Raw genomic sequence first — 13,064 nt, forward strand, 5'->3', positions numbered from 1 at the left:
CTCCTGATGTATGGTAGTGTGGCTAGTCCTTTTGGTTTTGGTATGTCCTCGTTCCGTGGTCTTTCTCTTAGGCATCTGCTGATGAAGTTGCGCGGGTATCCGTTTTTGGCGAATACCTTGTACAGGTGTTCCTCTTCTTCTTTTTGCAGTCCTGGTGTACTGCAGTGTGTTGTGGCCCTTTTGAATAGTGTCCTGATGCAGCTTCGTTTGTGTGTGTTGGGGTGGTTACTTTCATAGTTTAGGACTTGGTCTGTGTGTGTGTTAGATAGGGTGGACAGTGCGAGCCTTTTTCCAAAAATGGTGACAGCGAGCACGAGCGGGCATAGCTTTAAATTGAGGGGTGATAGATATTGGACAGATGTGAGAGGTAGTTTCTTTACTCCGAGAGTAGTAAGGGTATGGAATGCTTTGCCTGCAACGGTAGTAGATTCGCCAACTTTAAGAACATTTATGTCGTCATTGGACAAGCATATGAACGTAGATGGAATAGTGTAGGTTAGATGGGCTTCAGATTGGTATGACTGGTCGGCGCAACATCGAGGGCCGAAGGGCCTGTACTGCGCTGTAATGTTCTATGTAACTGCTTCCTCTAACCTATCTTTTCCTTTCTCTTCTACAGTACTAGTCTGATAAAATCCCTAATTAAGATTTACCAAAATTCAAATTTTCAAAATCAACCAGATGTTGAATCTTCTCTTTACTTCTTCCTTTTCTTCTTTTTCTTTGGGATTTCTGTTTCACAGGTTACTGATCAATAAAGGTACCTTTAAGAGAGCTATTCTCCGGGCAGCCTGCATTGGTTGGTGGCTTGGCAGTTCTCCTCCAAACCGTTCACTTTTCCCCGGTCTTATGCCAGCAAAGTATCGGATTGTGTCATTGGCTTTTCAGATCGTCAATAAACAAAATGCAAACTTCATTGGAGTTTGGTATTTTTCAGGGTATAATTTAAATTGATTGGCCTAATTCAAATTTGTTTTGTCATCTCCAGGCAACCAACTAATTGAGTTGTTCGACCAAATATTACATTACATCTTGTTCAGAACACTTGGCGCTGTGTTAGATAGTTCTGCTAGCTTTTAACTCTCTTAAAGGTACAGTACACACACTTCTTCATAACACCTAGGATGGTGATAGCTATCATGACCGGGCATAGCTTCAAATTGAAGGTGACAGATATAGGACAGATGTCAGAGATAGTTCCTTTACTCAGAGAGTAGTGCCTCATGGAACGCACTACCTGCAACAATAGTAGATTCACCAACTTTAAGGGCATTTAAATGGTCATTGGTTAAGAGTATGGATGAGAATGGAATAGTGCAGGTTAGATGGGTTTCAGATTCGTTTCACAGGTTGGCGCAACATTGAGGATCGAAGGACCTGTACTGTGCTGTAATGTTCTGTGTTCTATATGTTTTCCCTGGTGTGAGGGAATCCAAAACTAGAGGGCATAAGTTTTAGGTGAGAGGGGAAAGATTTAAAAGGGAGCTGAAAGACAACATTTTCACACAGAAGGTGGTGCATGTCTGGAATGAGCTGCCAGAGGAAGTGGTGGAGGCTGGTACAATAAAACATTGAAACAGCATCTGGCATGGGGATGGAAACAAACTGAGGACGTTAGTTGACAGGAAGGAGGTAGCAACTAAAGCCTGTAAAGAAACAGATAATGAAGTCAGCATGACTAAGGGGAAGAGTAGGCAAGGAGCAAATGATGAATGCAAAGGGACTGGTGGTCTCAGGCGCATTTGTTTAATGAAAGAAGTGTATTAGGTAAGGCAGATGAACTTAGGGCTTGGATTAGTACCTGGGAGTATAATGTTATTGCTGTTATTGAGACTCAGTTGAGTGAAGGGCATGATTGGCAACTAAATATCTTAGGATATTGATGCTTCAGGCGGGATAGAGAAGGAGGTAAAAGGGTTGGAGGAGTTGCCTTTCTGGTCAAAGACGATATCACAGCTGTGCTGAAGGAGGGCAATATGGAGGACTCTGGCAGTGAGGCAATAAGGGCAGAGCTCAGAAATAGGAAGAGGGCGGTAACAATGTTGGGGCTGTACTACAGGCCTTCCAACAGCAAGCGTGAGAGATAGAGATACAAATATGTAAACAGACTATGGAAAGACGTAGGAGCAACAGGATGGTGGTGATAGGAGATTTTAATGTTCTCAATATTGACTGGGATTCATTTAGTGTTCGAGGTCTAGATGGACTAGAATTTGTAAGGAGCATTCAGGAGGGTTTTCCAGAGCAGTATGTAAATACTCCATGTCTGGAAAGGGCCATACAGAACATGGTGTTGGGGAATGAGCCCGGCCAGGTGATTGAAGTTTCAGTGGGGGATTACTTTGGGAATAGTGATCACAATTCCATAAGTTGTGGAATACTCATGGACAAAGACAAGAGTGGTTCTTAAGGAAGAGTGCTAAATTGGGAGAAGGCCAACGTTACCAAAATTCGGCAGGAGATGGGAATATAGATTGGGAGCAGCTGTTGAAGGAAAATCCACATTCGATATGTGGGAAGCTTTTTAAAAGAGATTGATGTAGTGTTCAGGAAAGATACATTCCTGTGAAAATGAGGGATAGAAATGGCAAGATTAGGGAACCATGGATGACAGGTGAAATTGTGAGAATTGCTCAGAGGAAAAAGGATGCATACATGAGGTCTAGGCGACTGAAGACAGATTATAGGGGTTAAGATAGGGTTGACCATGAGAACCTTTTTCCATGTATGGAGTCAGCTATTACGAGGGGGCATAGCTTTAAATTAAGGGGTGGTAGGTATAGGACAGATGTTAGGGGTAGATTCTTTACTCAGCGAGTCGTGAGTTCATGGAATGCCCTGCCAGTAGCAGTGGTGGACTCTCCCTCTTTATGGGCATTTAAACGGGCATTGGATAGGCATATGGAGGATAGTGGGCTAGTGTAGGTTAGGTGGGCTTGGATCGGCACAACATCGAGGGCCGAAGGGCCTGTACTGCACTGTCTTCTATGTTCTATGAAGCTTTGGAAGAATATCGGGAATGTAGGACCAATCTGAAATGAGGTTTTATGAGGGCTAAAAGGGATCAGAAGATATCCTTAGTGAGCAGGGTTAGGAAAATCCCAAAGCCGTTTTTTATATATAAGGAGCAAGAGGGTAACTAGGGAAAGAGTTAGCCCACTCAAGGACAAAGGAGAAACGTTATGCGTGGAGTCAGAGAAAAAGGTGAGATTCTTAATGAGTACTTTGCATCGGTGTTCACCGAGGAGAGGGACATGATAGATATTGGGGTTAGGAATAGATTTTTGATTGCTCGAGGTCAAGTCAGCATAAGGAGGCAGGAAGTATTGTGTATTCTAAAAGGCATTAAGGTGGACAAGACTCCAGGTCCGGATGGGGTCTATTCCAGGTTACTGAGGGAAGTGAGAGAGGAAATAGCTGGGGCTTTAACAGATATTTTAGGCAGCATCCATAAAAACAGGGGAGGTCACAGAGGACTGGAAGATTGCTAATGTCCCCTTGTTTAAGAAGGGTAGCAGGGATAATCCAGTTAATTACAAACATATGAGTCTGACGTCCGTGGTAGGGAAGCTACTCGAGAAAATACTGAGGGATAGGATCTATTCCCATTTGGAAGAAAATGGGTTTATCAGTGATAGGCAGCACGGTGTTGTGCAGGGAAGGTCACGTCTTACAAACCTAATAGAATTCTGTGAAGAGGTGACAAAGTTGATTAATGAGGGAAGGGCTGTAGATGTCATATACATGGACTTTAGTAAGGCATTTGATAAGGTTCCTCATGGTAGGCTGATGAAGAAGGTGAAGTTGCATGGGGTGCAGGGTGTTGTAGATAGATGAATAGAGAACTGGTTGGGCAACAGGAGACAGAGTAGTAGTGGAAGGGAGCTTCTCAAAATGGAGACCGATGACCAGTGATGCCCCACAGGGATCCGTGCTAGGTCCATTGTTGTTTGTGATATGCATAAATGATTTGGAGGAAGGTGTAGTTTGCTTCATTAGCAAGTTTGCAGAGATGCTAAAATAGGTGGAGTAACAGATAGTGAAGGGGACTGTCAGAGAATACAGCAGAATATGGATAGATTGGAGAGTTGGGCAGAGAAATGGCAGATAGAGTTCAGTCCGGACAAATGCGAGGTGATGCATTTTGAAAAATGCAACTCCAGAGCCAACTATACAGTAAATTGAAAAGTCTTGGGAAAATTGATGTACAGAGAGGTTCAGGTCCCTTCTTCCCTGAAGGCGGAAACGCAGGTCAGTAAAGTAGTCAAGAAGGCATACGGCATGTTTTCCCTCATCGGACAGGGTATTGAGTACAAGAGTTGGCAGGTCATGTTCCAGTTGTATCAGACTTTGGTTCGGCCACATTTAGAATACTGTGTACAGTTCTGGTTGCCACATTACCAAAAGGATGTGGATGCTTTGGAGAAGGTGCAGAGGAGGTTCACCAGGATGTTGCCTGGTATGGACGGTGCTGGCCATGAAGAGAGGTTGAATAGGTTAGATTACTTTCATTGGAAAGAAGGAGGTTGAGGGGGGACCTGATTGAGGCCCACAAAATTTTGAGAGCTGGAGACAGGGTGGATAGCAAGAAATATTTTTCCCAGAGTGGGGGACTCAATTACTCGGGTTCACGAGTTCAAAGTGAGAGGGGAAAAGTTTAGGGGAGATATACATGGAAAGGATGGTGGATGCCTGGAACACGTTGACCACGAAGATGGTAGAGGCAGCTACAATAACATCATTTAAGATGTATCTAGACAGATACATGAATGGACAGGGAGCAGTGGGATACAGATCCTTAGAAAATAGGCGGCAGATTTAGTTCGAGGATCTGGATCGGCACAGGCTTGGAGGGCCGAAGGACCTGTTCCTGTGCTGGAATGTTCTTTGTACTCTTTGGATGGGTGTATGAAAAGAAAGGGTTTAGAGGGATATGGGCCAAATGCTGGCAAATGGAACTGGATTTATGTAAGATATCTGGTCAGCATGGACGAGTTAGACCAAAGTGTCTGTTTCCGTGCTGTACATCTCTATGACTCCATGGCTCAGATGAGGAAACTAAATGCAGCAGTTCCAAGTTTTCTGATGATAGAACTGGGTAGGAGTGTGAAGAGGATGCAAGGAGGCTTTAAAGTGATTTAGACAGGTAAAGGGGTTGGGCAAATTCATGGCAGATGCAGTACAATGTGCTAAATGTGGAATTATACACTTCAAATGAAAAGGAAGAGTATTATTTACATGGTGATATATTGGGAATCGTGGATGTACAAAGGGATCTGAGTGTCCTTGTATACCAGTAAATGAAATTAGACAGTGAGGTGCAGCAAGCAATTCATAATGCAGTGCAAGAGAAATTTACTTCAGAAGTAAGGATGTCTTACTGCAGACATACAGGGCCTTGGTGAGACCACACCAGAGCAGCCATGAGCATATTAAATGATGGAGCAGGGTTGAAGAGGTGACTGGCCTACTCCTGCTCTTCAGTTCTATGTTTCTCATGCAGATAGAGGCCAGCTCTCCATAAATGCAATTCACCTCGTCACACTCCCCCACCTTCTCACCATAGTGCTGCAGATTCTTTCTTTTCAGGAAGCCAGTACTCTCTTGAATCTGTCTCTACCACACTCACTTTCAGTGGATCTAGACCTTAACCACTCACTGCTTAAAAGAGTTCCTTCTCTTGTCACCTTTGTTTCTTTTGCTAATTACTTTGTCTGTGCCCGCTTGTTCTCATTCCTTTCACTAATTGAAACACTATCTACTTTGCTCAGAGCCCCTATGATTTTTAACACTTGTATCAAATCTCTCGACCTTCTTCACGGAAAATGCTCCGAACTTCTACAATCTCTCCATGTCACTGAAGTTCCTCATCCCTGGGACCATGCATTCTTACCAATGCCTTCACGTCATTCTTAAACATAGCATCGAAAACTGAGAGCAATACTCTGAGGGTGAACCAGTGTTCTATGTAAGTTATCACTATATCTTTATCTTTATTTCCCATGCAGCATTAATAGAACAAATAATATAATATGATTTATTAGCTGCACTTTGAACCTGGCCCAGTCACCCTCGTCAATGATTTATGCACGTATACACCAAGGTTCCTCAGTTCCTGCACATGTTCCATCAGATCAACTCAAGTCTTCCTTGCCCGAAATGTCGACTTGCTTGCTCTTCGGATGCTGTCTAGACCCACACCCTATCCCCGTAACCCCACATTTATATGGCTAACCCACCTATTCTGCACAACCCTGAACACTATGGGCAGTTTAGTATGGCCAATCCACATCTTTGTACTGTGGGAGGAAATCCACACAGACACGGGGACAATGTGCAAACTCCACACAAATAGTCCAAGGCTGAAATTGATCCCAAGTCTCTGGTGCTGTAAGGCAGTTGCGCTACCCACTGAGCCATCATGCTGCTCTCCTACCTCCAGATTCTTAACATACAGATCATGAGCAGGAGAGACTATCTGTCACACTGAGTGTGATGCCCCATTCTATCTGATGATGGCTAATTCCACTTTCTAGTCTGCTTCACATATCCCTCAATTCCTTTAGAGATGAAAACGTTTTCTGTCTCAGCCTTAACTATATTTAGTAATGTGCTCAAACTGGAGATCTGTCACTGAGACGAGGCATACAATCACAGAGTGATACATCACAGAACAGCCCTTTTGCCCTATCAAATCTGCGCTTATCCACATCATTCTCACTTTTCAACACTTTCATAGATTTATAGAATCATAGAATCCTTACAGTGTGGAAGTACTGCATTTGCACCATCCAGTCCACACTGACCCTCCAAAGAGCATCCCAACCAAAACCACTCCCTTTCCACGCAACCCTGCATTTCCCATGGCTAATTCACTTAGCCTGCATGTCCCTGGACACTGAACAATTATTTAGCATGGCAAATTCACCTAACCTGCACACATCCTTGGAATGTGGGAGGAAACTGGAGCACTGGGAAAAAACCCACATAGAGACCGGGAGAATGTACAAACTCCACACAGTCAGTCGCCCGAGGATGAAAATGAACCCGGGTCCCAGTTCTTTCGGCTTTGCAGTGCTAACCACTGAATCACTGTCCTGCCCACTTGCCGTAACATACAATGTTATGGGCCTTTTCAATTGCTCATCCATACCTTTTAAAGGCTGAGAATTTCTAATCTCAACCATCCCTTTCCAGGCAATGCATTCCAGCTTCCCACCACCCTCTGGTGAAAAGATATTTCCTCAAATCCCCTCTAAAGCTCCTGCCTCTCACCTTAAGATAATGGCCCCTTGCTATTGACCTTTCAACTTAAGGGAACAGCTGTTTTCTGATCACACTGTCCATGCCCCTCAAAATCCTAAACACCTCAGTCAGGTCCCCTCTCAACCCCTGCGTTGTAGAAAATAACCTGAGCCTATCAACCTCTCAAAAAATGTTTTATACAGCTCCATCATCACCTCCCTGCTCTTATAATTTGTGCCACGGCTGATAAAGATGAGTGTCCCAAATTCTTAACTACTCTGCTCACCTTCAGGGACCTGTGGATAAGCACCCCATAATCTCTCTATTCCTTTGAACATCTTACTATCCTGCTATTCATTGAGTGCTCACTTGTCATTTTACTTCCAAACTGCTTCACCTCAAAGCACTCAAACAACAGATATTGTCATACTCAAGGAATCTTATCTTAAAGACAATGTCCGACATGCCGCCATCATCATCATCTCTGTCATGTCACATACTATCGGCAGGACAGATCTACCTGCTGTGGTGGCACAGTGGTCAACAGGCGGGATGGAGTGGCCCTGGGAGACCTCATCATTGATCAAAGTTTGTGCGAAGATTTGTAGCTCGGTTGTTGTGGTTCTGTTCGCCGAGCTGGAAGTTTTTGTTGCAAACGTTTCGTCCCCTGGCTAGGCGACATCATCAGTGCTTGGGAACCTCCTGCGAAGCGCTTCTTTGATGTTTCCTCCGGTATTTATAGTGGTCTGTCCCTGCCGCTTCCGGTTGTCAGTTTCAGCTGTCCGCTGTAGTGGTTGGTATATTGGGTCCAGGTCGATGTGTTTGTTGATGGAGTTTGTGGATGAATGCCATGCCTCTAGGAATTCCCTGGCTGTTCTCTGTCTGGCTTGCCCTATGATAGTAGTGTTGTCCCAGTCGAATTCATGTTGCTTGTTGTCTGCGTGTGTGGCTACTAAGGATAGCTGGTCGTGTCGTTTCATGGCTAGTTGATGTTCATGTATGCGGATTGTTAGCTGTCTTCCTGTTTGTCCTATATAGTGATTTGTGCAGTCCTTGCATGGTATTTTGTACACTACATTCGTCTTGCTCATGTTGGGTATCGGGTCCTTCGTTCTGGTGAGTTGTTGTCTGAGCGTGGCTGTTGGTTTGTGTGCCGTTATGAGTCCTAGGGGTTGCAGTAGTCTGGCTGTCAGTTCCGAGATGCTCCTGATGTATGGTAGTGTGGCTAGTCCTTTTGGTTGTGGTATGTCCTCGTTCCGTGGTCTTTCTCTTAGGCATCTGTTGATGAAGTTGCGCGGGTATCCGTTTTTGGCGAATACCTTGTATAGGTGTTCCTCTTCTTCTTTTTGCAGTTCTGGTGTACTGCAGTGTGTTATGGCCCTTTTGAATAGTGTCCTGTTGCAGCTTCGTTTGTGTGTGTTGGGGTGGTTACTTTCATAGTTTAGGACTTGGTTTGTGTGTGTGGCTTTCCTGTATACCCTTGTAGTGAATTCTCCGTTTGGTGTTCTCTGTACCATCACGTCTTGGAATGGGAGTTGGCTATCCTTTTCTTGTTCCCTCGTGAATCGGATTCCTGTGAGTGTGGCGTTGATGATCCGGTGTGTTTTTTCTATTTCCGTGTTTCTAATGATTACAAACGTGTCATCGACATATCTGACCCAGAGTTTGGGTTGAATTTGTGGTCGGACTGTTTGTTCTAACCTTTGCATAACTGCCTCTGCTATGAGTCCCGAGATTGGTGATCCCATGGGGTGTCCCAATATACCAATCACTACAGCGGACAGCTGAAACTGACAACCGGAAGCGGCAGGGATAGACCACTATAAACACCGGAGGAAACATCAAAGAAGCGCTTCGCAGGAGGCTCCCAAGCACTGAGGATGTCGCCTAGCCAGGGGACGAAACGTTTGCAACAAAAACTTCCAGCTCGGCGAACAGAACCACAACACCTCATCATTGACTCCAGACACTATAAGATCTCAGGCAATCAGGTTACTATGATCAATTCTACTATGTTTCAAGACATTGAACACAAACCAGCACGCACATGATAAATTTATCAAAAAAAATGTACACTTATAATCCTCACCTTTTGATCTAACGCAACCTTGAACTTCCTTTGTTTGCCACTGTTGACTCATGTTTCCGCTGGAGTTTTGTGTCTTAAAGGAATATATGTTTTTTGTAAATCTTGTATTAAATCTTTGAATACCAGCTTTTGCTTGTCTGCCATTATATTTTTGAATACATTTTCCCAACATACCAGAACCAACTTGGCCATTACTCTTTCATAGATAAAAATCTCACAACAGCAGGTTATCGTCCAACAGGTTTAATTGGAAGCACACTAGCTTTCAGAGCGACGCTCCTTCATCTGGTGGTAGAGGAGGGCTCAATCCTAACACACAGAATTTATGGCAAAAATTTACAGTGTGATGTAACTGCGATAGGGAACCCTAACCCTAACCCTAACCATAACCACTACCACCTGATGGAGCGTCACTCCGAAAGCTAGTGCTTCCAATTAAACCTGTTGGACGATAACCTGCTGTTGTGAGATTTTTAACTTTGTACATCCTAGTCCAACACCGGCATCTCCGAATCATGTCTTTCGTGGATATCTTTGTTTCAATTTAAGACCCTAGTTTTGGATTGAACTACATTGTTTTCAAACGTAATGGAAAATTCAGTGATATTTTTAGCACTTTGAAGGGAGACAATGGTGCAGTTATGATGTCACTGAAGAGGTATTCCAGAACTCCAGATTAATTTTCTGGGAGGATGGGTTCAAATCCCATCATGGCAAGCACAATGATCACACATTCAAGTAGAATAAAATTCTGGAATTAAAAGCTATCTTAAAAGTTGCCGAGTAACCACTGTTGATTGATATAAAAACTCATTGGTTCATCGATGTCCTTTTGGGAAGGAAACTGCCATCCTTAACTGATCTGGTTGTCTTGTGACTCCAGACCTACAGTGATATTGTTGACTCTTAACTGCCCTATGGGTAAATAGGGATGGGCAATGAATACTGGATGTCTGATTTTTAAAAAATTCTCCAAAGATTCTTTAACAATATGACTAATTAGTGATTTCTCATACAGGGACACACAGCCATGCTGAATAGTGGAGTCTGGCATCCAAAAATCAAGGAGGAATTTGTTACTTGTTCAAATGACGGGTAAGAATCTGGAAATCTCTTAAGAGGGGGGAGGTAATGGCCTACTGGTAATATTGCTGTGCTGTTAATCTAGTGACCCAGATAGTATTTTGGTGGGCGGCACGGTGGCACAGTGGTTAGCACTGCTGCCTCGCAGCGCCAGAGACCCGGGTTCAATTCCCGACTCAGGCGACTGACTGTGTGGAGTTTGCACGTTCTCCCCGTGTCTGCGTGGGTTTCCTCCGGGTGCTCCGGTTTCCTCCCACAGTCCAAAGATGTGCAGGTCAGGTGAATTGGCCATGCTAAATTGCCCGTAGTGTTAGGTATAGGGGTATGGGTGGGTTGCGCTTCGGCGGGTCGTTGTGGACTTGTTGGGCCGAAGGGCCTGTTTCCATACTGTAATGTAATCTAATCTAATCTATGGTGGTTCAGTCATCAGCTGCAAAGAGAACAAGGAAATAAGCTCGAAACTAAAGTTGCTTTTTCTCTTTGCAAGTGTTGCTATTTGGCTGCTAAATGTGGTATAGGACAAAACATGGAATAAATCTGTCCTATTCATTCATGGAATGTGGATATTGTTGACAAAAGGGCAGCAATTGGTATTAAAGACAGAAAGAACTGGAGATGCTGTAAATCTGAAACAAAAATAAAAGTTGCTCGAAAAGCTCAGCAGGTCTGCAGCATCTCTGGAGAGAAATCAGAGCTAACTTTCAGGTCCAGTGAACTTCCCTCAGAACTGGTGTTATTGAGTCACTGCTTTAAGCAGCTGGAGTCTGTGTGATGATTGTGCTACCCCTTCGTATTGTTTAGAGTAAATTCTAACTTTTCTAACAATCTTAAGCCAAAATTAAGGAACAACAATATTGTTCCAAGTCAGAATAGTGTGCAACTTGAAGGGAAAAATTGCAGGTCCTGGTGTTTCCATGTTTCCGTTTGCCTGAGATTTTGCAAATTAAAGAGTGACTTATTGATATTTTCATGATTTGGAGGTGCAGGTGTTGAACTGGGGCGGACAAAGTTAAAAATCACACAACACCAGGTTATAGTCCAACAGGTTTATTTGGAAGCACTAGCTTTCAGAGTGCCGCTGCTTCATCAGGTAGTTGTGAAGGTTAAGATCATGTTCACAGAATTTATAGCCAAAGGTGTCCAGTGTCATGGAAGTGTAATAAAATAAATAATCTTAGATTAAAACTTTCGCCTTTTATAATGGGATATGCTGGTTTCTGTTCTTTGATATATGAAGCCCATGACTTCTTTTAAATTACATTCTCAAGATAGCTCAGCTTTTTAAACAATAGGTATGAAGTCTGTCTGTGTCCCAATGCTACATCAAACTGACAAACCCTCTGTATAGTTTTACAGACTTGGAGCTGCCGGTGTTGGACTGGGGTGGACAAAAGTTAAAAATCACACAATACCAGGTTATAGTCCAGCAGATCCACCTGGAAGCGCTAGCCCTCGGAGTACCACTCCTCCATCTCCCTGATCATCAAGTGGCGCTCCAAAAGCCAGTGCCTCCAAACAAACCTGCTGGACTACAACCTGGTGCTGTGTGACTTTAAACTTAGTTTAGCAGAGTTTTACATGGCTTCATGCAATTTTGAGCTAAATAAAATGTATTTCTGCAAAAACAATTCACCCCAAAAGCTTATATATGTGCACATGAAGGAGGGATAGATTGAGTCTACATTTGAGTGTGTGCGTGTGGGTATTAGTACATGTGATAGAGTGTATATATTTGTGTGTTTGTGTAAACTTGGTTAAGTGTGAGTATGATGGGTTATGTATGAGAGGGTGTGTGGGTCAGTGTGGGGGTTAGTTGTGTGTGTATATGAGGATGTCTGTCGTGCAGTGGGGTCACCTATTGAGTGACATGAACCCAAGGTCCAGGTTGAGGCCATTACCATGGGTACTGAACTTGGATATCAGCTTCTGCTTGGCCACTTTTCATTATTGCTTGTCTCAAAGGCCACCTTGGAGAATGGTCACCGGAAGGTCTGAGGCCGAATGTCCCAGACCACTGAAGTGTTCCCTGACTGCGAGGGAACACTCCTGCCTGGTGATTGTTACGTGGTGTTCATTAATCCGTTGTCGTAGCGCTTGCTGGTCTCGCCCACATACCATGCCTCAGGACATCCTTGCCTGCAGTGTATGAGATAGACCACGTTGGCCGAGTCACACGAGTACTTGCCGCATGCATGGTTCCGAGGGCTGGTGCTTCCAGATAGACCTATTGGACTAACTTTTGAAATGCTGCTTCTTCATCAGCCACCTGTTGGACTATAACCTGGTATTGTGTGATTTGTGAACCCCAGTCCAACACTGGCCATTCCAAATCTGTAAAACTATATGGAGGGTTTGTCAATCTGACATAGCATTGAGACACAGACAGACTTCACATCTACTGTTTGAAAACCTGAGCTATCTTGAGAATATAATTTAAAATAAGTTCTGGGATTTACATATCAAAGAACAGAAACCAGTATATCCCATTATATTATTTTCAAGATACTGAGGGGAACAGGCAGACGAGAGAGAGACAGAAATTACCTCTATTCGTTTAAAAGTCTTAGATGAGAGGGATGATTTGGAGGTCCTGATGAGAGGGCACAGTCTAAACATGAATTTACCAGCAGACGCGATGACCTGGGGC

At 43.8% G+C, this 13,064-nt stretch overlaps 1 protein-coding gene across 1 annotated transcript in view; it reads left to right on the top strand.

Moving 5' to 3' along the window:
* Positions 1-13,064, top strand: part of wdr70 (WD repeat domain 70) — a 196,605-nt gene that overhangs the window by 59,638 nt on the left and 123,903 nt on the right. Inside the window, exon 9 of the mRNA XM_087975431.1 lies at positions 10,353-10,429. Coding sequence (XP_087831557.1) covers positions 10,353-10,429 — 77 coding nt within the window. The remainder of the gene's footprint in view (positions 1-10,352; positions 10,430-13,064) is intronic.

The sequence above is a fragment of the Chiloscyllium plagiosum genome, unplaced genomic scaffold (assembly GCF_037043375.1).
Source record: "Chiloscyllium plagiosum isolate Xiang-an unplaced genomic scaffold, Cpla_swu_hap1 HiC_scaffold_2, whole genome shotgun sequence".
Taxonomy (NCBI): Eukaryota; Metazoa; Chordata; class Chondrichthyes; order Orectolobiformes; family Hemiscylliidae; genus Chiloscyllium; species Chiloscyllium plagiosum.